Source organism: Diorhabda carinulata, chromosome 7 (assembly GCF_026250575.1).
Source record: "Diorhabda carinulata isolate Delta chromosome 7, icDioCari1.1, whole genome shotgun sequence".
NCBI classification, from domain to species: domain Eukaryota; kingdom Metazoa; phylum Arthropoda; class Insecta; order Coleoptera; family Chrysomelidae; genus Diorhabda; species Diorhabda carinulata.
Window position 1 is genome coordinate 17182426 of NC_079466.1, and position 25728 is coordinate 17208153.

The 25728-nt window shown below is 31.4% G+C and overlaps 1 protein-coding gene across 2 annotated transcripts in view; it reads right to left on the reverse strand.

The window, feature by feature from the left end:
* LOC130896381 (aquaporin AQPAe.a) overlaps positions 1–25728 on the reverse strand; it is a 60283-nt gene that overhangs the window by 21560 nt on the left and 12995 nt on the right. Inside the window, exon 1 of one of the 2 annotated variants that reach the window (XM_057804411.1) lies at positions 7467–7717. The exons of the other annotated variant lie outside the window; for it this stretch is intronic. Within the exon in view, the coding sequence (XP_057660394.1) occupies positions 7467–7518 (52 nt within the window). The 5' untranslated portion in view covers positions 7519–7717. Of the gene's footprint in view, positions 1–7466; positions 7718–25728 lie in introns of those variants that run through there. 2 annotated transcript variants of the gene reach the window in all.

The following is a 25728-nucleotide window of genomic DNA, read 5'->3' on the forward strand; positions in this document are numbered from 1 at the left end:
ATTCGCTTCGGCGATTATTACATATGAGAACCACAGTTTGAAACTAATTACGTTAAAGCCCTCGAAATATTCGAAATATGATCATTTTCTGTTTCAATTTCAATAATGATTTCTTATTATGTTTAGCAAAATTGTTTTTGTGCAATAATTAAATTATGCTCAAGGTTTTTCGACTCATATTGGGAATTAGTAGTACGTCTTTTTCTTTAACTGCAATGGCCATCTAATCAATCTAATCAAATTCAATAGATTTTAATTATAGTAAATTTGTCTGTTGTACCTAAACCTCGTCAGTCATACTTCTACAACGAATTAGTCATTGGCGTTCGGGAAGGAAAAATCTTGTTGAAGCTCGATTCAAAAGACGTATATAGTAAATTAATACATTTTTTAAGAGTCATAAACAATCATAATGTTTATAATTACACAATTAAGTTAATGTGGATTGAAGAATTGTCGGTCAAACTTACTTTGAATTATCAAAGCATCCTCCTCAGAGTAAATTAGTAGTCAGTTTGCCAGTGACTACATTGAGCAAGACATAATTATCATTAATAAAAGAATGGAATCTGATTCGAATTGTATGTGCGACGGAAAGAATGAAAGAATGAAATATTTACAAGAAGCTGTTTATTTATTGTGAAATTTTTCCACCCATGGTGTCTTTATTACGCTACGCAACTGGACTTGTGCTTGATGTGTCTGTGAAAATGTCTTTCTCAAATATTCATTGAATTGAAGTCCTAATTGTTTATGACCATATTTCATTGTATTTTTATCGTCACTACTTGTACTGGCTTTAGGTTCTATCTTTATCGAATATGCCCTATGAAATATTTGTATTCACTAACTATTAGAATCACTCTGTTAATGTAAGTATTTATCTATTTCTTTTTCCCAACAATGAAATGAAATTATACATATGGAAACGACAGCAACACCTACAGGGTGTTTCTATATTCGACCGACAATGCTCTACCACAGAGAGATCTCAATAAATGATTCATTTTGATATAGGAATATGAACCTTTACGGGGCCTAGTTTCTGAGATAAAGGGTGTTCAAAATTTCAAATCAAAATAAAAAAATTTCCATAAATCAAGAACGCCTTTAATTTTTGTTCAAATTTGGTGACCAATATGCTCCTTAATGAAATAATATTTTGAAATATCTAGCTTTGAAAAATTTAACCAATAGCGCGTTCTTCAGGGTTAGTTGTCACTTTTATCCCTCTATTTTTTATGTCACTGGAGCAAATTCTTTTTTTAATTTTGTTTTAAATTACCTGAAAAACTAAACACCTTTTATGGAGCTAACATGAACGGTGTTGTAAAAATGTGCCTCTCAACAAAAGTCTGCAAGCCCGTAAGTAATTTACAAATTAATTAATTATTCATTTAATTTCGAATAGTGATTGAGCGTAAGTAGTTCAAAACAAATAAAAATTATTCATAATCTCAATTTCAAACAAAAATATGTTGCAATAATGACAAAATTGGCAATGAAAAGAAAAATAATAATAGCACAAATTAAATTGAAACAACACTATTACAACGATAACAAAATTGACAAAGTTACAGTAGTTGTTCAAACTGTTGGCCGCTTACTTCAATATACTTATCACACCGTGACTTAGAGAATAAATCTGGAATGATTTCTGATTGATGATTAGATCTTGTTCAGATTCTATGTTTGTTTCGTATAGTTCTAAGGACTTCATATAGCCATATATAAAAAAATCAATATGTTTTAAGTCAGGTGATATTGAAGGCCATCAATTGGGTCCACCCCGACCAATCCATGAGGTAATTTAAAACAAAATATTTAAATATTCTTTTGGAAAATGGAAATCCTGTTATTTGCTGGTATTTATGACATTCATTAGACAGTTTATTCAACACTGGAATGTCTATTTATTTCTCTTAAATATTACGTCATACGTCACTGAGTGTAGGACTAGTTTAAATATAATATCATTTTTATGATCACTAAATCAGCATTAGAGACATTATCTGGACCATTGCCCTAGCAAATAATTCCCGTGTAATCTTACTTAAGTATATTGTAAATTTACTACCATAAATCTAGCTCAGTCTATCTTTCTTTTGTTTTTGTTACGATAAAGAATTTCACCTACTTGTAAATTTAAAACCGTTGAAACAGATGTCCAAATTGGTTGGGTACAAGGAGATCTCGAAAACGGTGAGAGATAGAAAATCCGTAAACGTATGGCACAATTGATAATTGAATATAAAGGAAGTTTATTGTTTAAGTACATTCTATAGAACACAAAACAGCGAAGGTTGTAGCGTTTTGCTCCTTGTTTCTATCAAATTATTATTATGATTCTGGTGTGCTCAATAAAAAAATCAAGACTATAAATATTATGCAGTGAAAAATGATGGGGTATAACTGACCAAATCATCATTATTCTAATTCTGATCAATACGATCTCGCTGTCAAGGTTCAATTACTCTCCAAAATAACATAATTCTAGTTCAAAATAATCTAGGAATGCGAGAGTATCGAGACAGACGATGAATCTAGATATGTGGCATTAGAACTGAAGCAAGATGATGTCAACGAAAGACAAACAAGCTCAAACTGAAGACCAAGCTCCACCTCATCAGTTTTATCTTTATGCCCATCATGCTGTTATGTACAGCGTGAGGATACAATGCCAAGAGTATCCACTTCAACATTTAACTGAGGGCGCTGGTGGACTACATTAGAAAAGTGTTAGAGAACGCGAAGAGAAGAGCCGAGTCACGACAAGCGGTGAGGATTAATAGATGAAAACAATCAGATAAAGGAAACGGTCCACCTATTGGAGATCCTGTCTATCCATGAATACGAAGGATTTCGAATCAGGACCTGTGTGGCAAGTAAACTTATTTTTAGTGGCATGAATCAACTAAGAATAAGTCCCTTTTAGTGTAAACATACACTCAACGTGAACACCAGAACACAAAGAAGGTTTAAATCACATAGCACTGCCCTGGAAAGCAGAAGAGGATAGCCAGACACTTACAATACACCTAGGGAAGTGGGAAGAAGAGGGAGCAGTAGAGAAGACTGACGAAAAAAGGGAAAAGAGATGAATGGAAGCTCTTCCGGAAAAGCATCCTCCTTTGAGAGATTATTTTGGTTTGGACTTGGTGTATGTTTTTCGAAATTTAAAAACCAATGTCTAATATACAGTGTCAATTTAAAAACGTAGCTTCCTCTTTAAATCGGTTTCTATAGAAAATTTAAAAGTTCCAAATCCACGTCACATTTCATAATTCATAGTGGTGACATATTGCAGTTGTAAACCATTGCGCACATAGACCTATGATAAACTCTTTGATTTTTACTAGAACCTACAAAAAGTCGAATTCCTCGGAAAAACGAATCGGGCACCTTAAATTGAACTTTTTAACTTCACTGGTCAAACTGTGAGGCTAGCCCAGCCTCGCCCGTTTAAATGCTAAGCGTGGATGTGATCTGCAGGTACTTCCTCTTCCAAGCACCAGTAATGTTCCGGATATTAATAGTAATGTAACAGTAATGTCTACATAAAGGTTTATATTTTCTAAACAGCATTGTTAATAAACAAAATTTCCGTCATTGTAGTGATCGGTATTCTTGGAAATGCCATAAGCGGTCCCTTATTTCTTCAAGAATAATCTACTGTACCCCAATATGCTTGAAAACGCTTTTGAACTTTTTAGAACTTAGAAACTAGAAACTCAAATTGATGCAGAGTGTGTAGCAATAGTTTTAATTTATTAACGAAATATTAGAGTGCTTGTGTTTCGATAAATAAGTCCTGATATTAAACTTAACGTGCTTGAAATTAAAATTATTTTCTCAATTTTTCATAGTATTAACAAGTAGAAAGATATAAAGCATGAGTGGGTTGCTTACATGGTCAACTACTATAAATAAAAATTATCTGTCTTTTCTTTATTATAAATGGTGATGATTTTTTTCCAATATGCAAAATATTCATTGAATCATCAATTTTATTTGATAATAGTAATATTTTTATTAAATTATCGAATTTAGTACTTTCATGAATATTTACTTAATTATAAATGATGAAGTGAATAATAACACTGGCCTGTACAATTTTTAAGACACAGTTCAAACCAATATTTTAATAATTCTAATCCCTTTCAAATAATATTTATATAATATTTATAATATAATATAAATAATTCAAAAAATAATAAGCTAAAAAGCTTAGAGCTTGGAACTCACTCATGAAGTAGTGAGGAAATTTTGGGGCATTTTTAGGAATGCAAACAGCTGGTTAATGAACTTTTATATTATACTAAATACACTGTTTACACCACCACTACACCATCGCTCACAATTACACTCTCTGACGCGCGTTTCGATAACCAATTTATCGTCTTCAGAGACTGAAAGTAAACTGAAATATATTTAAGTCATTAGATTTATGTGTACACAGTGTGTTCAGTATGAATATCGTTAACGGTTCCAAAAATTCCAGCTTACAACTTTTATATTCCTATGAATCGATTTCTGTCGAATATTATTAAAAAATCATAGATCGAGCTGGATGGAAAGTTCCACTAAGATATAAGAACGATGAAAATTCGGTACCAACAGGACTATGTGATTACTGCTCGTTTTTGAAGAGATAAGATATTCAAAAAAGGTAAAATAGAATGTATTAATTAGAAATAATTATATTTCTTTCTTTATGGGTTACTTATAGATTATACACAACGTTAAAAAAACCTGTTATGTTATAGATAATTTTATATTAAACTGTTTTCTAAATGTGTAAATGTAACCGTACGGCTTTTTTCTGAGTTGCATCTGCTCATTCCTTAGAATTTTGTAAGTATTTATACAATAATACATTTAGCATAAATACAATATCTTTTCAGTTTACTTCAACCCTTCACCTTTTTAATAAATTGTTTAAAACTTATTTTCAATGTGAGAAAGTATCTTCTAATAATTGAATGATATAATAAATGTTATTTGTTTTTCTCGTTCGTTATTATTGTTCGAATATCTTTTTCAATAGTTAAATCAAATTATTTCATTTAATTTTATCACTATCAATTGTTCATTTTTATCCAAAATAATAATTCTATAATTATTATGGACAATGGGATTATATTTCAAGATTTCTATTTAGCGTTACTTAACGCTAAATGATAGAAGCAAGAACTCTGGGATTGGCTAAAAATCAAAGAAATAGTGATTGAAGATTTAAGATATATTATGGAAGCAGCAAAAGAGCTCGAAATTGAAGTATTGCGGCTATTACTATATCACTGTGGACTTAACCTTCACAATAAAACAATTGAACTTGAAGATGTTCATCATATGTTATGTCATCGCATATTGAACGAGACATTGGCAAAACGCTAAGCAAAGCAAAGCAAAGAAATAGAAACTCAGAAAATTTGATATTTCAAGAATAAAAGTTTACGACCTAACAAAGATATACTACAAAATAGGAGTTTAATTATGCAATATTGTCTTCTATAAGCGAAACTTGTAAATTAGGAAACAGGTGAATACGGTAGGTGGTCAACCAATTCCCCAGTTCGAGATGAAATTCGTGAATGTTACCCATGACGATTACCGAAGTGTGAGAAAATTCGTTGTCCCGATTCTTTTTCTTCAAATGAAGTTTCAATTTCTTTATTTACCTCATTAAGCAATGCTGCATACTGCTTTTCTGTTATTGTTCTACCTTTTCCAAGATAGTTGATAAAGAGAAACTTGTACTAATCCTAAAAACGGTCGCAAATACTTTTCAGTTCGTAGAAACCCTCTTTGTCTTTGTCGGATCAAATTAACCGTTAATAATCAACTGTGTTTTTCATTCAAGAATATAGGGGTGGATCCAAGTCTCATTTACAGTTGTGAATCAACCTTGCAACCACATCTATAAGACCTACCTCAATAGAGTGGATAAATGTAGTGGTAAGGTGGAAGAATAACATATATGCTGAATCTCACCACTCCTGTTGCATGATGTGTGTATATTGTATACTTTTTAAGTTGTATTGTGTACACATATCAGACCAATAAAGACGATGCACTACCAATAATTGACCTATCGTAGTAGTAGAGTCTAAAATTGCCAATTTCGAGCACCTTCTGCCGCTTGTACTTGTAATACGGTGTATACGTATTAAGAAGACCGAACGTGTTGGCCAGATTCTTCTGGTGCTAGCTAACACACTACAAGCAGATGTTGTATGTTGAATGGTCTCTGATGTTTGTTGATACTTTCTGCATTTGTCAGATTGATTGTTGGGATCTTTAATTATATTTTTCTTGTAGTTATTCGTGTTAATAACTTGATTCTGTATAGTGAAGCCTTCGGTTCCTGGAAAGAGATTGCCTCTAGTAAACCATTTGCTTAAAGCTTCTTTGTCAACATGCGGTTGTTTGAGGTCATGAGTCATAGTCGTTTCGTGACTATTGTTCCAGCTTTTCGGTGTCCAATACTATATTCAAGTCAGATTCCGACTTGAATATAGTACACAAACAAGCAACATTCTGAAGTAACGGAATGTAATTCAAAAATTAAGCAAATCGACACTCAAATATTGAGGGAAGCAACAAATGGAACAAAAATCAAATCTTAGGAGTCTCAGTGACAATAAGTTTTCAGCCGCTAAAGGTTTGGAAATGATTATCGACGACGAGTCATATTTTACTTTTGATGGTGGTGAAACGGCGAATAATGAGACTTTTTATTGTTAGAAAGGCGAGGAAGTAAATTCAGAAGGCGAGAACTTCACGTGGTCATTCCTCAGCATACATTTGTTCTACTAGAAATTCTGTAACCGCCAAAATATATGAAAAAGAATGTATTAAATCTAAATTAATGCAGCTCATGAAGAAAGAGCATCCTGAAGGAAATTTTGTGTTGTGGCCAGATATGGCAATAGCTCATTATTATTTATGGAAACTTATCAGAATTTTTGCAGAGTTGAATATTCCAAGTGTAGAAATATTCTTAAAGTACCTCAACTGAAGCTAATTGAAATTTTAAATGAATCGTATATTCTGAAGGCTGGGAAGCAACTACAAATGAAAAATTATAGAAGAGAATTTTGAGCGAACTCCCGCAAAATGTATAGTATGGTAAATATTGTTTAATAAAGTGAAGTTCAAATTATTGAATTAAAGGAAACAGTTTGTAAGGATTTTTTGTTTCCACACCCTTAGTAAGAGAATATAATGATTCATACTGAGCTGCTATGTAACTATAAAAGCGTATTTTCCAGTTTTTTCAAACTATGATTTGGTTTTTAACAACAATTAAACTTCAAAATCCTAATTAAAATTCATATTACAATCAAATTTATTCTTAATTAACAAACTTATATAAAATCTGAATATTGTATGTAACTTTTCTCGAATAGCATACCAATTAACAAATTTAAAAAATATGAAATCTCAGTATTGTATTTACTTGCCTCGAATACGATAATCGCGTTGAGATGACACTATCACAGCACCTTTACTCATTTATACAGAATTAACACTTGCTAACTTAACCAATCAAATGTTTATAATAGTTGTAAAAGAATCGGATATTTTTTTATATCGACAGTCCACCGCTAATAATATGATATTACTTGTTACAGAAATTGAAACTGTTTTATGAAGGTCACTGTGTTTTTGTTGATCTAATGATTGATCGCTATATAAAATGAGTATAAGTATCTTATCTTTATAGTTAACCATTGAAAATCAATAAAAAAATAAGTTTTGGTAACCTAGGTTATTTAATTAATAGTTATGCTAAAAAAAGGTTTAATTATAATCATTATAAATTATATTTTCTACTGTAAAAAAAGACAAGACTGGGGCATTAGCAACAATATGTGAAATGACCCTTCTCGTCAATTGTTTCACGATACTACAAAACCGTGCGTGATATAGCGTGCGAAATGGTCATCATTTAAACAAAAATCTGGAAAATTAATTATTGGTGAATATTTAACAATTAATAATGCTTTTAAACACTTTTAAATTGTAACAAAATTCCACACGAACCAATTTATTTATTATTTACAATGTTCAAAATAATTATTAGAATAAGCTTGGAACAATAATGAATGGAAAATTCTAGTAATATTGGGAAAAAAGCGTCGGGGGCTCGATATACGAGAAATGTAGAATAAAGCGCACCACGTTTTTTTTCACAATAATACTAGAATTTTCCATTCATTATTGTTCCATGTGAGATTTTTTAAAACTATATTTATTTTTTACTTTTTAGTTCGATTCATTATCAAAATTATTCTTCAAGTTCTAGTCATTAGTATTGAAAATTTCCAACAGAGAGTGCACGGATGTGAAATTCTTCTCGAACAACATAATAAAATTTAAGGTGTTAAATTCTAAAGTAATACTGATACAGGTGGCATATTAAATTTCCAACAGAGGGCAGATAGTTGTAAAATTTGTTTCGATGTAAAAAGAAAATTTTCAGTGAAAATAAAAAAAAAAAATGCCTAAAATACAAATTTTTAACAGCGTGAAGAGGATTTGAGCCCTCGACCGACTAATCCGGAGGTGGACACCATAGCCCGCTCAGATAACGAACACAATCGGAGTGGTGGGATATACTAACAATAATAATGTGAGAGAAATTGATAGATTCGATAAATATCACGGAGATATCACATTAAGTGTTGACGAAAGTAACGCAAAATGTCACATTTTTGAGCAATTTGTATTAGTATATTTATATGCTGTATTAGGAATGGAAAAAAATACGCAGTTTAAACTTTATATAAAAATATCCCCTCAATTAAAAAAGAGGTTAATGCAAAATGTCGAGAAAGGTAAAATATCCACATGATTTACACGCAGACAAGCCAAATGGCATTGGTTTTATTGTCAAGACCATAATCAATGGAACAGTTGTCAAAGACAACTATTTTTATTAATAAAGCGGAATATGACTGAAAAACTTTTTTTCACTACACCGATTTAATGATCTATGTGTTTGTTGGTATTTCAAAAATACTACTTTGATTCCTTTACCGAGAAAGTCTCCAAGCGAGATAACAAATCTGCTATAATCAATTCATATAACGACGGAACGAAAAATAAAATAAGATGAATTGTTAATTTGGAAATACTTTAATTTAAAGTAAGTTTATTGTGTTCCCAGCTATCGTGGGAAAAATGTTGTGCATAACTCACTGGAGAATGATAAATACAACCTCGTGATTTCTCACTCGTATGTCACGTTCGGTGCTCGTTATGTAATATCTAATTTTTTTTGTCATTGACGTTCCTCGTTCCCATGGAAAAATATTTATGGTTATAACAAATTTTTATTCCAATATTCATGTAGTAGATGATCTATTGATTAATAAAATTATGCAAGTCATGTTTTGAGACCGAAAGAAATGGAACATCAATTTTTCACCTACTTCAAAACTTTATTTATCCCAACCAATTCTTTGGAAGGAAAATTTTTATACTGTAGATATGGATTTAGCAAAACCTTCTACCATTACAGTTTACTTCAAATAAAATGCTTAATTTTTATCAGTAATGTTTTACAATAATTTTCAGCATACGATATTATGTAAAAATTGGCAAAATAGACTAACAAAATATTCTCTGGAAGTGTGGGGGGGGGGGCGGTTGGCATCACTATTGCGGCTTCCTTTATGCATGGAAGTGTTAATTCTAGGTTTGTCACTAGCACTTTTTTATTTATTTAAATTATATAAAATGATAATTCTCAAATACATTAGCTTTGTCAATATTGATTGTAGTGACGACATTTCAATTTATTTTAACTAATAATGTGTCAAGATTATCACCGTAGCTTTTGACTAAGTATATTAAAAGGGAATCGAATAAATAGGAAATAGTTCCCATTACACACTTGTCGTTCAGCAGTTTGTGTAAAATAACTATAATATACAAGGTGTGATAAAAAATATTTTATAACAAACGAAGTATTCTGCTTCGAAATACCGCACTTGGATAACGTTGCAATTTAACTCAGATTTACCAATTTTTACATTTTTTACAATAAAAATTCAACGACATTTGTAAATTGGCACATCGTCCTTAAAACAATTGACGTTATTTTGAAATGAATAATAAATAAAAAATATCATAATTTTCTAATAATAACATTGTGATGAATATATTCAAATATTCACTTTGTTATATGGTATATAAATGGTTTCATTAATTCATATATTTCTAGTTCAGCATCTTCAAACTTCATTACTAATTTCAGTTTTACCTAACACATTGAAGTGAAATTAAATCGAAACAAAATTAATTTTATACCACTCTGGAATACGACGTTAACAATAAGAAACAGTAACATTAAATCATGCACTTGATTGGAATTTGAAAATTCTCAAGTCTAGTTTTTATTATCACCATAGAAAAAAAAAACAAAACTTAATCTTAAATTGTTATTTGAAATTCGATAGACCCTACAAATACGATCACACTAAAGCAATAATAGTAGTAGATTGATAACCGAAATGTATTCAAATTTGTTAGTGCTTATCACATTATAAAAAATCATTTATAGTATTTTTTTATTACACCTTGTAAAAAGTTAATCAAAATGTTGATTTATCATTGCATTGCAGTTGTAGAAAAAATTGATTCATTTGAAATTAACGTTGTTAGAATTGGAATTATGAGAAATACGGAACTCAGTATAAATTATACAGTGAGCATTAATAATTTGTGAAATAATAATAGTAATTTCAAAATAATTATTCTACTGTATGTTTGCATGGTGTATCTAACGCTATATGACATAAAAAATTCACCAATCTATATTAAATTTAAAATTTTATTTCGAATATCGACAATAAATACATCTTATTGTGATATTTTTCTACTTTATTTATACGATTTCTATTCGTGGGGGAATTAATAAACACTATCTCTTACGTTTTTAATTTATTTAAACATCACACTTAACTAATTAATGGAATTCACTTATCACTATCACTTAACTAACTTGACTTGAATAATTTCTTCGATTACTTCTATTTCGGTCTGTTAACCATGACTATTTATTATAAACAGAACTAAGCTGCGCTACACAAACTCCTTATATATCCCAAAAAAATTCTAAAAACTTCTAGAAAACGAAGAAACAAAATAAATGAATAAATAGATCTTCCTAGAAATTATTCAAGAAAAAGAATGTAAAGAAACCACCTGCTACAGTAAAAGTTATATAAAAAGCAAACATCAGAGGCGTTCGCGGCATTTTAGAATCCCTAGTATTTCAATCGTACATCTTTCGCCGAATTTAAGAAATCCATAATAACTAGACAGGGCCGGCTTAAGGACCCATTTCGTGAACTTGTTCATAACGTTATATAATTTCTACTTTATAAGCTTGTGCTAAAACTATATGTCAACCTACCGATTTTGAGAAATATAATACCCATAAGTTTTTAAAATGAACAAAAATTGATGCAATATGGAATCTAAAGTAGTATAATTAGCAGAATGTTGGACTATCTGAATAGGAAAATGAAAGGGGATCTATTTTTTTAAATTTTAGGAAATAGGACATGGCTAAAAAGTCAATTTGACAATATGGAGGTGATCATTGAATATCAACCACAAAAAGTATAATGCGTCAGAAAAATTACATATGCGACGAAAAACACTGCCTACTCTTAAATGCTCACACCAAAAGGTAGAGAAAGACTCTGGGTTTAGCGTTAGTACAGACAATTCACATAAAATTATACGTTATAGGTATAAAACTGAAATTTAACAGCTAGTTACTGATGGAGCGACATAAATTGAATTAAGGAAAATGTTTTACGACGAATAAAAATATACGGCGAGGACGGTCGACATATTATGTGCATGGACAACGCTTAAATCCATTCCTCTCAAAATCGTAGAAAACTTGGTTCAATAACAATAATGATGGGCTACGAGAATCAGTGTCAAAGTAGCAGCGATCAATCATAATTCCTTAAGAATTTCTCACAATCAGAATGGCGGTGCCATTTCCAACTTACTCTCGTTGTTAAATGTTAAAATGATTTTCTTGAATTGGAAATAGCGAAGGATATAGCGAAAGATAAAATGATTATCAATCTCAATAAAGATGATGTTTTCTATAATGATGATTTTATAAATTCTGAAAGTGTGAGTCTACGATAGTGATTCGAAGAACTTGAACACGTTGCTGTCCATTATAGACAAAATATTAGCTTACGATTTAGCCCCAATGTAAAAGTCATATTTAACAATTCAAAAAAACTCTTCCATCATCAAAAGTTTTCCCGACTACTTCTAGGATAGTTTTATTTTGCTAAGGGTGATTCTACTAGCATTTCTTCTACCTTCTCAATTGATTCTCTTGATTACAAATGATAATTGTTTAACCTTCACAGTGTCATTTATGTATGGATTTGGGGTATCGTATACATTGCGTACAGAAGGTTCTATTGTGTCCTTCTTTCTTGCTGCTATACCGGAGAACCATGTGTTTACAGCTGAATCATTAATCTCATTCTTTTTAGTCTAGAATGTGCGATGGCTTTAATTGCTGGAGATCTTCTTCTCTTTCATATGCGCCCAGGTGTAAGGCTCTGGAGTTCCTTAGTGTTTCACACTTCGAGAGAATGTAGATAGAGGTTTCATCCTCTGTGCAACAAAGCCTGCACGCCGCATTATCTGCTAGGTCTAGCGTCTTCAGGTGTTTGTTGAGGCGACAGTGCCCCGATAGAACTCCTGTTAGTATTCGTAGATTGTTCTTCTTAGGCTGATAATGAAAATACGATTCGCAATATCAAAAGACGCCGTTTTTCTGAGAGAATCGCATAATTTACTGTTACTGAGTTACTGCAGTTAGAGATGAAAAAGTTCTCCAAAAACTTTCCAAATGCATGGAAAAATGAATATATCTCAATGGGGAATATTTTGAAAAACAATATCATAAATTCTTATTGGTGAATGAATATAAATAGCAGCTCTCGTGATATATCATCACGAATTCATATTTAAGTGTAATGTAAACATAAGACAGTTAAGTATCCAAAAGTATTAGCATCTACCGTGTAGACTCCTGTATAAGTATTTCAGCACATAATACAAGTTTGTGGAATGACATTTCAAACAAACATTTCCTTTTTTTATGAAGATTTGTTAAGAGAAAAACGATGAACGAAATTTTTTTTAGGTTTCCTTGCAAAATCTTGAACTGCCATTAAATCAATGTTATCCATTCCAATTTCCAATTTTCACGTTGTTTCGATTAGTAAAACTATACTGATAGTGTCCTTTAAATTATTTGTTACCCTAATAATTTTCCAAACTAATTTATTCTCTAAATTAAATAAAAATAGTTGTAGTAGTTGTTCTATTGAATATCTCCAACAAGAATCAGTAAGTGAAAAATGGAATTACTATAAAAATTGCTAGTAACATACAACGTACAATTAAACTATAGAAAAACCGAAGTTCAAAGTTACATGTATTTCATTGGAAGAACAATTATAGTTACAAAAATGTTAATATCAATTGAATGACACACATTGCACATTTCGTGATGGTTGTGCACAAGTTGATGCCCGGGGGAATGTTGTTCATAACTATTTTTCGAAAACAAGTCATCGCATAAATTGTTGTAGTATGTCACGATTTAAGAATTATTAAATGTTTCCACTTACAGTATGAATTTGGTAGGCGGTTGATGATGACAGTGGCGTGGATTTGATTATACATAGTGTCAATTTAAAAACGTATCGACCGATTACTATACAGCGCTTTTGGAACGCGAAAAATCCATGGGATCATACTTCTGTGATTAATGATTAATTAACGTCATATTTAAAATATAGATTGAATTATACTAAATAATAAAACGGAATGCATTAAATAAATATCAAACTGCCAATTTCTACATCGCAATTTATTATATTCCGTAATTAATATTACAACAAAATTCCAAGCTAGCATATAACTGATTACAAAAGTACAATCAATACAATTATTATGCGTTGATAAGATTTTGTATCCAGAAATAAGGTGCTAAACTCATTTCCATAACCAATATCCATTCCTCGACAAAAGAACCTAAAATAAATCCAGCAACATCTATGAAGAACAGTGATTTTTTCGATGGCTGGAGCTCGGGCTTCTGGAGTTCATCATCACCATTGTTCACTTGACTTTTGTCCTGCGTTCTTCAAAATTTTGATAAATCCTTTTCCAGTTTTGCAAATTCTAGTTTTTTACTTTTATTAATAAATATTCGTAACTTGTGAAGCAGTCTTTATTGCTGTAGCCCTTTTTTTGATTATGTATTCTTCTATTAGCGACCATTGCTTCAAGGTGTTTAAGAACTTCAAATTCATAACATAAATCTTCCTATATAAGTTCAAATAATCGTTCCTTTCGTTGGTTAATATGAATAATTCCTTAGAAAAAATGGACAGATCGTGAAGGACTAGAATTCTATTTTGTCCCACACAACCGTTGTGTGAGGTTGAATTTTTAAGATATCTTTTCAATACTTTTTAGGTGTGGTAAACACCAGATCCGATCTCATTTGAGATTCTTACAGAGCAGTATGAATCTTAAATACGTAAACTCAAGAGACTCCAATTGCATTGCACTAAGTCACGTGGATTACACATCGTTGGATATTATTTTGTTCAGTGGTTATATTGTTAAATTGTTCTTTAACGTTAAACTGTACACACTGTTCACACAACTAGGTGTTTCGAAAATATTTCTCTGAAAATACCAAGTAAAATTCGAGCTATGTGAGCCGTCCACCCAAACCATGTTTTTCAATAACACAGATAATATCGCAACATGTGGAACTATTAAACAGACCTACATACTAAATGGATATACCGTACAGTCACTTCAGATAAATGCTGTGGTCAGAGTTGAATAATATTGGGATTATCAACCTGGTAGCAAAAAAATCCAATTAGACAAATATTGCTTAGTTCTTTAGGTGTACTTCTTGAGAAATAATTTTTTTAAGCGATGGAACTGTAAATCGAGATGCAGACCATTTCTCAAACTGCGGTCTTTAATTCCTAAGGTCACAGCATAATTTAGAGTAGAACGTGTCGGCGACTGTTGACCTGCTATTCTCACCGATCATAGATTTGAAAAATCTGTTTTTAGTGTACTACAAGTTTGATTTCACTGCTAAATCCCATGTTTGCATTAGGTGCAGATCACAGATCACAGTCTGTATAGTAAAACATTTCCTTTTATAAACAACTTTTGAAGTATTTTATTTTTCAATCTTCAGTATATCCAGAAGCACAGTATTCTCTATTGATAGCACCCTACAAGTTATTTGCCGCGTGGTTTAACGTATTGTGCTTGTGTTGAGGTACGTAGTTGTTGTTTTGGGAGATTAATCATTTGAAATATTCTAAAAGTGTTATATTGGCTACTAATGGACATGAAAGAAATTTGATTGAAGGTAAATGAAAATGTAAAAAGCTTAGATATAAGAAAGTGTACCAAAAATACACAAAATGTGTTTGTATAAAAAAGTATGTATGTAAAAATATGTATAAAAAAGAATTCAACATTCTTATTAGTTATAATTAGAAACAATTAATCAGACTTATACCTGAATTATTTTTCGACATTATTATCATCATTAATTGTTTCCTTTTATGTCGAATATGCGTGTTGGTTTTGGAGTTGCTTCGATTAAGCTTTTGATTTTATGTAGTACAATTATTTTATTTTATCATCAATTATTTTCTATCAAATTCTCCATCTCAAAAAATATAATATTTTTTTGGTAAAAGCTGATTGAAGCCTGTTTCGTTCTATACCATTTAACGAGTATTAGACATCGATTCTACAACTTAGCAACTTCTGCTCACTTTTTTTGCCTCCTCCCTGTGACACACGTCTAAGATTCATACGTGGATCTGAAGAACTGTTTCGTGATTTCAAAAACAAGCCAGATATCTTGAAAAATTTGATTTGCCAATATCCACTAAAACATTACAAGCTAGAATAGCTAAAATGTCTTCGATGTAACATATTTGTAGGTTGAAGATATTAAGCTATCGATGAGTCATGAGACATAAAAGACACGGCACAAGCTGCTCTTTTTGCTAGATATTTGTCTTTCCGAGGTCCAAAAGAAGATCTTCCGGCTCTTAGGACACTCTTCCATCGTTCGTTTAAATAATTTAATAATTTAAACGAAATGGAGGCCTCCTTCTTCATAATAAAGTAAGGTAGCTTTCCAAAAGTAAGGTACTTTGTACTCGAATGAATACATTCTAAATAAAAAAGACATTAATCACTCTGAATTAAAGAGCGATAAATGGTTGCAAGAATTTTACTTCATGGTGTATATCACAGCGAATTTAAACTTAATATAAAATTACGAGGAAAGAGAAACCCGGCCTGTGTTTGTAGGAAGAATTGGTTTGTTTTGAAAAAAATTTTGTATATGCAGAGCGGTAAATTACTTCATTTTCATTTTTCAAAGCAATATCGCGATAAAAGCATTGCAACTGTGGACATGAATTACTTCAGCTAATAATTCAAAACCCACAAAACCACTCTAACATTCATAGTAAATTCTCTCGACACAATTAGTAACGGAATATTTATTTAGTCTTTTAGAATTGAAACTGGATCTCCAGAAATTATATTAATCGATTTAAAAAGTAAAGCTTTGTGGAGTGGAAAATTTACAGTTTTGTAAAGCAAGTTAGAAGAGTTGGAGGTCCAGAAATGTATATACGTAGCACAGCAAAAGCAACGATCTCTTGCATGAATATAATTAAAAGTAAAGTAAAAGCCAACTAACAAATGAAAATTTAGTGAAATGTTGGAAACTAAAAATGACAAGTTACCACTCAATTTTATCCAAACTTTCTAAAACCATGCAAAGCCTCCCATTGAATTTGTTTGCTGAAATGTGTTATCGAAATACAAGTTAAGGTTGTGAGTAAATGTTTGATTGTTTAATTTTTTTAACTGAATGATGGGTAATTATCTAAAAATTCCATATCATTATTTATGTATATTATCTAATTAGTTGTAAAAAACACTAAAAATATATGAATAAATGGATATTTTTTCTTATGAGTAAAAGATTAGATTTTTTACCAAAGAAACTTCATTTATGCGAGTACTATTGGCAAAAAAAATTCTGGCTATTCAAAAACTTGAATTTTGTAAATTGTAATTTTTGGCTCTCCTGACGCAAAAAGTTGCCTCAGCTTAAGTATTACCATGCAGAAGTTGATGTAGATATTAGGTGGACTGAAAAGTGCTTAGGATCTCACATAGATAGAGCTACTTGTATCATCCAAATAACTTTCAGTAAACCCTAACCTTAAAAGGGCGCTTTTATTGATTCGGTAGCTGTTGTCCTATTAATTTGTCTTTATTTCAAGTGAAACACCTTTTTTAGTATGAAAAAATGAAGAAATTTCGTGTGTTAATAAAGCATTTCTTTAAGCCAAAAAATACTAATGTAACCTAGGCTTGGCTTGATAAATATTATTTGGACTTTGTCCCAAGAAAATCAACTATTGAGAATTGGTTTACTGAGTTACGATGAGCACCGGGGACGATAATACGCAGTGGACGCCTCGAAGAAGCTGTTACCGATGGAAACATAAAAAAATTACAGCAAATAATTTCAGATGAGCTAGCTGAGATCCTGAAGATATCAAGCAAACATGTGTTGGACTTATAGTGGATATTAGGGTTTGCGAGAGATCGGTTTAAAGTGACTGCCACGCTTTTGCAAAATCGGTAAAGAAAAAACAACGGATTGATAATTTTTAGCAGTGTTTGGATCTTCTCAAAAAATCTCCAGTCAAATCCAAAGCATAGAAAGGCACAAGAAACGCTGGCAAGGTTATGGTATCATTATTTTGGAATGCGCATTCATCGACTAAATTGAAAACTCTAACTGTTACATAGTGTTTGAAGGACTAAACCTTATTTGAACAAGAAGAATGTGCTATATGATAAAGACAATGCACCATGCTACAAATCAATGAAAACAATATCAAAATTGCTTCGAATTCCTTCGCATCAATCGTATTCTCCGGATCTGACTCTCAGAATTTTTTTTCCAGACCTAACAAGAATGCTGGCTGGAAAGAAATTTTGCGCCGATGAAGAAGTAATCACCAAGACTGAAGCCTACGTTGAAGCTAAAGGCTAATCGTTGTGTCTCCCTCGAAAGGACCTAAATTGAGTTCCATCGAAAAAAGATTTTTCTCATGCTAGCCAACAAACTTTTCAATTAAAATGGTTTTAGATAATTATGTCAGTTGAAAAGTTTTAAATATATTGCTATTCTAATTTTGTGTGAGAAATCTCTAGCGCTATATTTTTATAGCCAATAGATAAGGATATTAATCGTCAGCTGACACACTAAACACCACTTCCAGATGTCATATTTGTTCTCGGTGTTTTAAACAATAAAAAAAAATTGAATATGTTGCTTGAACATATTATGATCTCTATAATTGGATAATCAAATATCATAGAAAGATCAGGACGTTCATAATGTAAACAGAAACAATCCTGAGAATTGTGAAATAAAACTAGAAAATTGAATTGAGAGAGAGAGAGAGCTTACAGTACGAAGATTTTCTATCATTTTAAATCAGCATTACAAAATATAAAACTACTCAAATAGATACATCAAATATATAAATATAGCGTTTCCTCCAATTCAACAAAAACAACAACGAAATGTTACAACCATGTTCAGGAAAAGGCAAATTTATGAAATTACATCCAATTATTTCAGCACCACCTGAACTATTCTTGATTCATTGTGTGGAAGAAATATGCAAATATATTTACAATGATTAATCAATTTCTTCGTATTATATAATGAAAAAACAAGATACAAAAAACAACTACAATGGAATTATATCACAGAATAACCTTGAATAAGTTAAGGTTAATAATCGAGACAAGGCAATCATTCAATTTATATATTTTTTATTTGTTATTGTTTCAAAATCAATTTACCAGAAAGGGGAATTGATATTGTATGAATTCTGGTTTTGAATCATTTAGAAATAGGTATGCTTCGATAATTCCGTTTTTTCTTTGTTAGAATTATAATCAGAAGAATAGACCGGCGGATGATTGATATAGCAAAACAACTTCAAAGCGAAGTTCACTCAATAGTTAAAAAAATTGTGCTAACTACGTGGTACAACTGTTGCAAATAGTTCATGGATGATTGTTTTTGTTTGTTATATCTATACTGACGTCTCCAAAAATAAGAATATACAACAGGCAACAACAAAATTGTTATTATACATAATACCACAAAAGATTTTTGTACTATTTTCATTGAAACATGATTCGCCCAAACGCTTTACTTAGCGATAACCGGCTGTTTTAGAGGACTTGCGTGGTTAAATTTTTTTCTGAGGATCAAGTCATTTTTGCCGAAAATCGGTGGTTTACAGAGGTTGGCAATCTTACGTTCTTTGGTGTTAACTTCAATGGAGATTAAATTAAAACAAATATCTTTGAGATTTTTCATTTTTTTATTGTAGGTGAGCCAAGGGCGGAGTAAATAGTCCTTGTATTAGAAACAACAGACTAGAATTAGTTGAAAATACATCTAAATGAATGCCATTATCAAAAAAAATACTTTTTCAATAATTCAACGCTTCATAATATTTTTAGCCATAGAAAAGTAGGATGGCAATTCTCTTGTTGAGAAACGTGAAACTGCGAATTTTCAACCAGACATTGTGGAAGTTTCATTTGAAAAACTACGAATAGATCTCATAAATATAAATAATTCAGTGGTATAATCTCACTTTTCATTATTTTTGGTAATTTAATCGAAATTATTTTTTATTTTTTTGAAGAAATAACTAGATCAAAGAATTACTCTTTTGGTAATTCAACGCTTTCCAATATTTTTAGCAATAAAAGAGTAGAGTTCAAATTGGACATTCTCTTGTCGAGAAATGTATAGTCGGAAATCTTTAATGTATAGAATTTTTTTATTAAACATAGTTCTTTTACTTTTTAGAAAAAAGTACTTAGTATAAAAATGTTTCTTCAATTGTTGATATTTACCAAATATTCAGATATGTGACTTCAACTTCTATGGATTTAAAATCCAAATCTTGCAGGAATTATTTCTTCATACGATGCAAGGCATTCCAACTACGAGTTATTAGAAATCTTGGGTATTTCTAAAACATCTATTGTGCGAATAATTCTCAGATTTAAAGAATTTGGTACACCGTAAAACAGAGCACGTATTAGATGTCCTCGAGTGTCAAATGCAAGGAAACGTAATATACCTAGAGACACCGAATGGCATCAACTTCATCTCCAAAGTCTAACTTTCAGAGTACATTTAGATATATAACATCGACACCTTCAGTTCTGATACGACCCCATGACGCAAATTCACGTTCTAGAAGACTATTTCAGGTGAAACACACACAAGAGCTTTTAACCCAGTGAATATGAGGGTTATTTGGATATGAAACCATAATTAATCATAAACAGTGATTCAACCCGGGGAGCTTCTCCATATAAATGAGATACGGTAGTTTTTTGGATATGAATAGTAATCACCCTCCGCAATCTACAAGAAAGGCTCAGTATGCACTGAAAGTAGGACATTTCAGGAGATTGAATTAGTCAACAGTCCTTAGATGACTCCACATTCAAACGTAGAATTTCGTAACTAAAGCCAATTATTATCGAGTCACACCTATTCAGACTACAAATTAGTTTTAGGCTTTAGAAAAATAGAAAATATTTCACAAAAAACTATTATTGCTTATTAAATCAGATATTAGAAATTTATAATCAACCTGATATATTTAAAAGATATTCTTTGAACTGCGTAATTGTGAATCTATAACGTATTTTCGTAATTTGATCTTTTTCTATTTCCGTGAATCAGTTTGCTTTGAAATTACTATCTTCAACATATCGTTAATGATAGGTACTGTATAAAAACTATTAAGTCTAACAACGAAAAATAATTATAATGTAGACGCTTTCGTCAGAAATAGTCACAACAACTTTTTGCATTCCACCTTCCTGCTGTAAATCTATTATTAATGCGAATAACTTAATTACGGCGGCTACAAAACAATGGTTTTTCAAAATTAATTTTGAGAATATCGCGTTACATTGAATTAAACGTTAATTGTCCAGTTAACTAACACGAAAAGATTACAATCAAATAAAATATTTTTGTATTATGTCATATCATAATGATAAAAAAACTTAACGTACCCCCAAAAAAAAATTGTTACTGTGACGATATCAAGAAATATAATATTATAATTCATTTTCTAGCTACAAAATGAAGTAACAAAATTGACACAATTGTGAATATTGTGAAACAATAGGATAGTGTAATAAAGTTACTTTCTATTGAGTTATGTACGCTATTTTTTCTACTAATCCCTGTTATTTACGAATAGCTTTTATTTCGCACAAAATAAGCTAAAACTACATTTCTCTAGATGTCTGGATGAGTACCAATATACACTCGTGGTCAAAAATAACGCATCATCCCGATTTCTGAAAATATTCTGTTGTTTAATAAATTTAAATTAATATTGTTATTCTTTAACTTCTTTTCAATCAATAATAAGAAATGTGTAGTTATTTTGAGTGATTTTTAATGAGTAAGAAAATATAAATAAAAATGCAATAAAATCAAATTTTCTTAAAGATAAAACTTGTATTCTAAACAATAATGTTCCTTTTCTCAAAACGCTAGTGGCGTGTACTTCCGCCTCTGGATGTAATTATTGCTAACATTCTCCTGGGCATGCTTTCAATTAGGTGCTGTATCACTTCCTGAGCTATGTTCTCCCATTCCTCTAATGCCGCTTGTTTAAGTTGATTTAAATTTTGAGAAGATGGATTTCGACGAAGAATGCGATGTTTGAAAATGTCCCAGACATGCTCGATTCATATCTGGACTTCTTGGTGGCTAGTCTAGGGTATGATTTCCTACTTCGTTTAGGTAATTGAGAGCATCTGCTGCAACATGTGGTCTAGCATTATCATGCATTAAATGAAGATCATCACCAATAAATGGCCCAAGCCGAACGTGATTTTCAAGAATCTAAGTTATGTATTTTGCTGCGTTAATAGCGGGTCTAGAAAGAGACCCTCCTTGGAACAGCTCCCTGAGAATAATAGAAGACTGTGCAAATCTTTCTTCTCGCCGTCTTCGAATTTGATTACGTCCATCTAGAGTGATTCTTTTCTCATCAGTAAATGAACGAAACTTGGCACCATTTTTCCAAATTCCAGTCTAAATGTTGCCTTACAAATCTTAGTCTAGCAACACTTTGCTGCCTGGTTAGCAAAGGTGCCTTGAGAGTCTTCTGCTGTTTAGACCAACATTATAAAAGTGTCGTTTTATTGATCTATCAGAGATATTTACATTTCGGACTTCTCGTAAAAGGCTGTTGAGTTCGACACTTGTCATTAACCGATTTCTTAATGAATTTAATTGGAAAAAACGGTCAGCTTGAGGAGTTGAAACTGGAGTAGGTCGTTGTCCAGGTCTCCTAGAATGTGAACCAGTCTCTCGAAATCTTTGCATCAATCTGCCAATGGTTGTGTGGTGTATACCAAACAGATTTGCCCCTTCAAGATAACTTTGTCTCTGTCCAACTCACTTGGCTATCCTTTCAGCTTCGCGTTCACTTAACTGCCTAACTCTATTCATTTTTTGTTTAACTAGTCTTGACTTTAAGGCCCATTTCGCACAAAGCCAGTCTAGTCCATTCCGTCCAGTCAAGTCGGACGCTTTTGAATTGCAAATAATAACTTAAAACAAAGAGAATGTGTAAATCTGGTTTCATACTAAGCGGGACTTGACGGGATGCGCTTTAACTAGAATTTAATTTTGAAATGGATACTTACAGGTGAATTGTACGGACTATTATTTCTATTATTCATTTATTCTGAAATTCGTTATATTGATTTTTGGAAAATTTTTAAATTACAAGGAATAAATGTAATCTATTCATTTTAATTATTCTAGCCACTAATAATTTAGATGTGATAGAAAGTTCTTTTGGGTCTTTATATAGAAATATATTAAAAAATAATTAAAAAATGTTAGATGATTTAGTAAGTTCACTCTTACTTTACTACACTTATGCTGGCATATATTTAAAAGCGGATGGAATATAGTTTATTCTACGGATGCAAATCAGATGAAATCCATATTCGTAAATGGTTGTACTAAAACTATTGTCCAAATTCATGCGAACCATATCAAGTTCTCACTATACGGAATATATTGAGTACAATTCCATGTTTTCATAAACAGTGATATGGGAATTAGTTATGTGATTTAGTGATTTAATTTATTCTACTATTTTTCTTCATAACTGTCTATCTTTTACTCAATTCCTAATACTCTTTGAAATCGTATTAATCCGATGTTTTCATTTTGTTTCTGGTCTTATTCTTGCTTTTTACATACTTGGGCTCTGTTTTGTTACTCTCCTCTCCACTTGAGTAGATGTGTTCATATTTCATTTTTCCTCTTATTTCTCCTCAAAATTCCATAATTAACCTCCTCATTTATGTCTCTCCTGATTTGATTTTAACTTTTTGTCAATTTTTTTTTAAATCCATTTATCATCGGTCACCGCTAATAATATCGCTGCTTTAATATTTTCAGGTGTCATTAATGTTTATGAAAATATCTATAAAAAACTCCATTACTTTTATCGTTTTATTGTTTACATTAGTTTCTTAGTTTTTTCTTTGTTTATCTTCAAGTCCCCTTTCTTCCTTTCTTCAGCGTCATTAATTTTATGGAGGCGTCTTTCAGCTTTCTTATACTTATTGATATTGAGGCTACATCGTCTTCAGACTCTAGAATTTGTTTCTTTTAAAACGATTTTGCATCTAACGGTTTTGTGAGCTACGTCGGCTAAAACCCTTCCATTAGCCTTAAATGAGCTCTGCTTGAAAAAACTATTTAGCATTACGTCGGCGGCTTTTGATGATCCTACTTTGGTCCCTCGGTCCTTCATGTATTTTTGTTTGCTCTTTACAATTTATCTTGCCATTTCGCATACCGTTTTCCATTTTTTAGTGTGTGAGTGCTAGCAAAGGTGAGTAAGTTTTCCATGTCAAGTATTTTGTCATTTGCAGTATATGCATTTATTCCTGGCACTAATTTTGGAAATAGGTAAGTTTAATAGTGTCTGTGTCCATATAGAAAATGTTGTTCCAGATTCTCAGGTTTGGCGTTACTCTTTTCTTTCGCCATTGTCCACGTTCCTTCCAATTTATTCATGATTAATTTGCGGCTTTCTTTTTTAGTTTCTCACTGTTCTATTTGCATTCTCCTTTTCACTAGTTGATCTATTAGGAGGAGCTATATCCAGCAGGGTTTTCGTTACTACTTATACTTATAACTCTAATTGCTATTTTTCTTCAAAATGTAAGCAATGAATACTCAAAAGCGATCTGTTTTTTCAATTTCTTCATTTACCTCATCAAGCAATGATGTGTGATACTCTTCTGTTATTTTTCACCTATTTCAATATTGTCGATGACCACAATCCATTGACTACCTCAAAAAACGGTCGTCATGACTTTCCTGTTGATGAAACCGTTTTTGCCTTTTTCGGAGCAGGTTCACCCCTTGCAATTCATTGTCTCGACACTTCTATCAGTCCATTTGATAAACATTTTAATAATATCGCTAGTTATAGCAGTTTGTGATCGTTCCAAATGCTCGTCGTCAGCAAAGCTGATACGACCACCTTTGAATTCAGTGGCAGAGTCTCCGAATAAATTATCTATCTCCTCTTTCAATTGCGTAGGCGTATCGCTTTTGAAAAACAAATACTTAATGGCGGATTGATACTAAACGTTTTCCAACTTTCAGAAAAATCTTCACAACTCACGGAGGTCGGAAACTATTAAAATTCCCTCGTATGTAACAGTACAAACACCATCATTTCAACGTATTATGCGAAATATTTGCATTTTCATAATGTCACAAATTTTAAACGTTACAACAAATGTGCAGGACATTACCTGAAAAATTAAGGACTAAATTTAAGATACGCACTACGATTTCAGTTCCTCCACTTAACCCTTGACATACGATAAAAATAAATAAATGAATAAATTATAGTAAGTAATGCTGCAATACAAATTGCGACAGCATTGTTCTGACAATAATTTATTCCATACAACTTTCCTCATGTTCAGATTCAATTTATAGAAATATAAAATTGACACAAGAATTTTAGTAATTTTTTATGCGAACGTCCAAACTGATATCTAAAAGAACCGACTAAACAAGTTAGAATATTGACATAAATACTTTATTCTGAATATTTACATTATGTACATCAGTTTCAAATCTGATTTGCTTGTGTAAATATGTTCTTCATTAACAATATAAATTGTAATAATAAATCAGTGTCGCATCTTCTCGAATTTCTCAATAGTAGTTCAGCTTTGAGTAAAATACAGAAAAGGTATTTTTACTTTTATCCATTCCGACGTAATCTTCAGATTAAATACTAGAGGTTTAAGTAAATAGAGTAATCAGTTTAAGTAGTAGAACTAAATGTATGAATGAATGAAAAAGATGATGAAAATCGAACTATTGAACTGGACCCTAATTTGGATTAAAACTTTGACAGAAGACGAGAAAGAATGGGAACATTGGGC